The sequence below is a fragment of the Glycine soja genome, chromosome 17, assembly GCF_004193775.1.
Source record: "Glycine soja cultivar W05 chromosome 17, ASM419377v2, whole genome shotgun sequence".
Lineage (NCBI taxonomy): Eukaryota > Viridiplantae > Streptophyta > Magnoliopsida > Fabales > Fabaceae > Glycine > Glycine soja.
This window is the reverse complement of record NC_041018.1, coordinates 24,217,701-24,220,611: the sequence shown is the minus strand read 5'-3', so window position 1 is coordinate 24,220,611 and position 2,911 is coordinate 24,217,701. Positions and strand designations below refer to the sequence as shown.

The 2,911-nt window shown below is 38.4% G+C and overlaps 1 protein-coding gene across 1 annotated transcript; it reads left to right on the top strand.

Moving 5' to 3' along the window:
• Positions 1-379: 379 nt before the first annotated feature.
• On the top strand, positions 380-1,070 carry LOC114391582 (pentatricopeptide repeat-containing protein At2g15690, mitochondrial-like). Its single transcript, XM_028352573.1, has 2 exons — positions 380-621; positions 725-1,070. Exons 1-2 carry the CDS (start codon positions 380-382, stop codon positions 1,068-1,070), a joined length of 588 nt encoding a protein of 195 aa, XP_028208374.1.
• Positions 1,071-2,911: the final 1,841 nt, after the last annotated feature.

Genomic DNA, 2,911 nt, shown 5'->3' with positions numbered 1-2,911 from the left:
GTGTACTCATTGCTTGAGTGGGATTACACGAAAGAATTTTTTTAAAATTAAAAACTACGTTGTTTTAGTGCTTTTTTCTATTCCACACCCACTTCAGCTCCTCCACCACCTCCCTCTCCTCCGAGCGGACGTCCCTATTCGTCTCAACTCACTAAAAGCAAGCTCTGTGATGGTAGTGACGAAGTCACCGTCGTCAAGAACCAGGTCAAGCACTTGATGCAACTGCCCCATCTGCATCTGTGAAACAACCAAATCCGCAAGCGCCATTTCTCTTCTCTCTCTTCTCCGTAGATCTACTTTCACAATTGATAGTGTCGGGGAGCGATAAACTAGACATTTTATTAGCGATAGTTGCTGGAACACTAGTAAAGCAGAAAGCATGGAGCTCAAACTCCACGCATTAATGGCTTCCATTCCACATGCAGTCTTCACCCATTCTTCTTTCTCTATTCTTTTCTGTACCTACGCGGTTCTCGATGCTAGTAGGCGTCCAAACGGAAACACCAGCAGTCGTTCCACTCACAAAATCCCTCCTTTGTGTAAGGAGAAACATCTTAATGAACAGAAATTAAAGCTCGACCATCAAAACCAAAACAACTTGAATGTGGGCTTGGTGGCCCTGTGTGGAGAGGGTAACCACGATCAAGTATTGGAACTCATGGGTTAAGGTGTTGTTGCTGATTATCACATTTATCTCGCACTCTTAAATTTGTGTGAGCAACAGATTGATTGGGATGCACTGCAAATGTGGCAGTATGAAGAATGCACAACGAGTGTTTGATCAAATGTCAGACAAAAACATCACTTCATGGCATTTGATGATTGGTGGGTACATAAGTAATGGTTTAGGGTGTGATGGTTTATTGGTTTTCCAGCAAATGAAGCAAGCAGGGGTGCCATCTGATGGGGAAACTTTTGAGTTATTTTTTACTGCATGTGCACAGGCAGGTGGAGGAGGACTGGTCAGTGTCAGAGGAGGAGTGGTGGTGGGTGGAACCGTAGTCACGAAGGAGGTGGGAGAGGTTATTGATGAGGTGGCAGTGCCACGTGTAATCTCATTCAAGCAATAAGTACACATGGTACCACACGCCGCATGTTTACGTGGCCGGTTAATGGCCTCGTAAGCAGATAACGGATCCCGACTAACGACAAGGACCTGAAACAAATTTTTTAAATATTAGGGACCCGATCCAAAAGAAAAACTTATCAGGGACTAGACGCAAAAAATGAATATTTATAAGGGACCAAAAAATATTTAAGCCAAGAAAATATTACACAACTATATATATTTTAATTTTTTGAGTCACTTCTAACTTGGGTTATCGACGGTCATCAGCCCTTTTGGAGTTTGGACTAGGCCTAAATGTTGCCATATTTAGTATGATGTGATATATTGTGATATATAATATAAAATATAAATTTCTTTATTTATGTTTATATTAAATCATAATTTTTATTAAATAAGAATATTGTGTCACCATGTTATAAGTATAAAGTATTTACCAATTTTATTGATAATTAATTTTTATTAAAAAAAAAACTAATTGGTTATGTGTAGTAGGTTTTCCTTTACGATCTTTAGTTTAAAAATAAAAAAAGTCAAAATAAGTCTAGGAAGTAAATATATTAAGTGATGCAATCTTCCCTAGGAAGGAACCAGTTACCAGAGCCATGAGCAAGAGGCTCCAAGAGGATTGGGCTAGAGCTGCTGAAGAAGGTCCTAGAGTTCTCATGAACCTCAAGATAGATTTCTAAGCCCATGGACCTTGGTTGGGTCCACTTATCTTTGTACATATTAGATTAGGATTTCATTATTTTTGGGTCTTGTATTTAGGGTTCCATAATGTAGGCAAGGTACCCTAGAAATGTAGGATTTTTCACCCCTTGTATTTTAGGGCACCTAGACTAGTTTTTGTATTATGGGTAGCTTTATAATTTCATATGCATTAAGTGAATATTTGATGTGTGTGTTGGGAAATAAATTTAATTGAATTGGGAGAAGTCCAATCCAATTAAATTTTAGAGGGGGAGGTGAGCATTTGCTTGCTACACCCCATTGTCACATCATATAGTTACACTTTGTGTATGTCTTTCATGCTTTACATGTCTCATGACACCTAAGCACACTTAGTGGAGAATTTTGGGTTTGATCTTGGATTAGTGGGTTGAACCATAGCTAAAATTCACTAATCATAATTAGTGAAATTTTGGTTCCAAAATTTGGCTCCACAAATTCAATTTCAAATTCAAGTGAAATTTGAATAGAAATTCAAATTTTCCTCCAATTTTGTGTGGCACTTAGGCTATAAATAGAGACCATGTGTGTGCATTTTTCTAACTTTGATCATTTGAGAATTACACTTCAAAGTTCAGACCTCTTTTGTGCTCCTTCTCCCTCCACTCATCTTCTCCCTCCACTCATCTTCTCCTATCTTCAACCTCTTATCCATGGCTTTCTATGGTGGTAAGCTTGTTCTTGACTCATCTTCTCCTTGAAGTGGTGTCTCCAATCATCTTTCTTCTTTCTCCATTCCGCTGTCATTGAACTCCAAGAAACAAAGGATTCCATTGATGAAGAAGATCCAAGGCCTACAAGCTCCACATGGAGCTACATCATTAAGTTAATTCCATAGTGTCAGTTTAATCCTTAAGTCTAGGAAGTACGCCTGTCTAGGGAAGTGTTTCATCACCAACAGCATTGTTGTGGCTATATTGCAAACTTAAGGATCATTGCAAAGAAAAGAAGCACTACTGCAATTCAAGGTTCAGATATTTAAAATGACAGCTCACTGCATCTTTATTCAATAGAGAGATCTATTTTAATAGCACTTAGAGATCTAAAAGTTGGATGCAAGTAAATAGTCAAACGAAGCCCACCCTCCAATTAATAACCCAAATGATACGCATATTT

Coding starts and splice junctions, on each gene's coding strand:
- LOC114391582 (XM_028352573.1), top strand. CDS start 380: ATGGAGCTCAAACTCCACGCATTAATGGCTTCCATTCCACATGCAGTC. Junction 622..724: donor AATGTGGGCTTGGTGGCCCT/GTGTGGAGAGGG, acceptor TGTGAGCAACAG/ATTGATTGGGATGCACTGCA.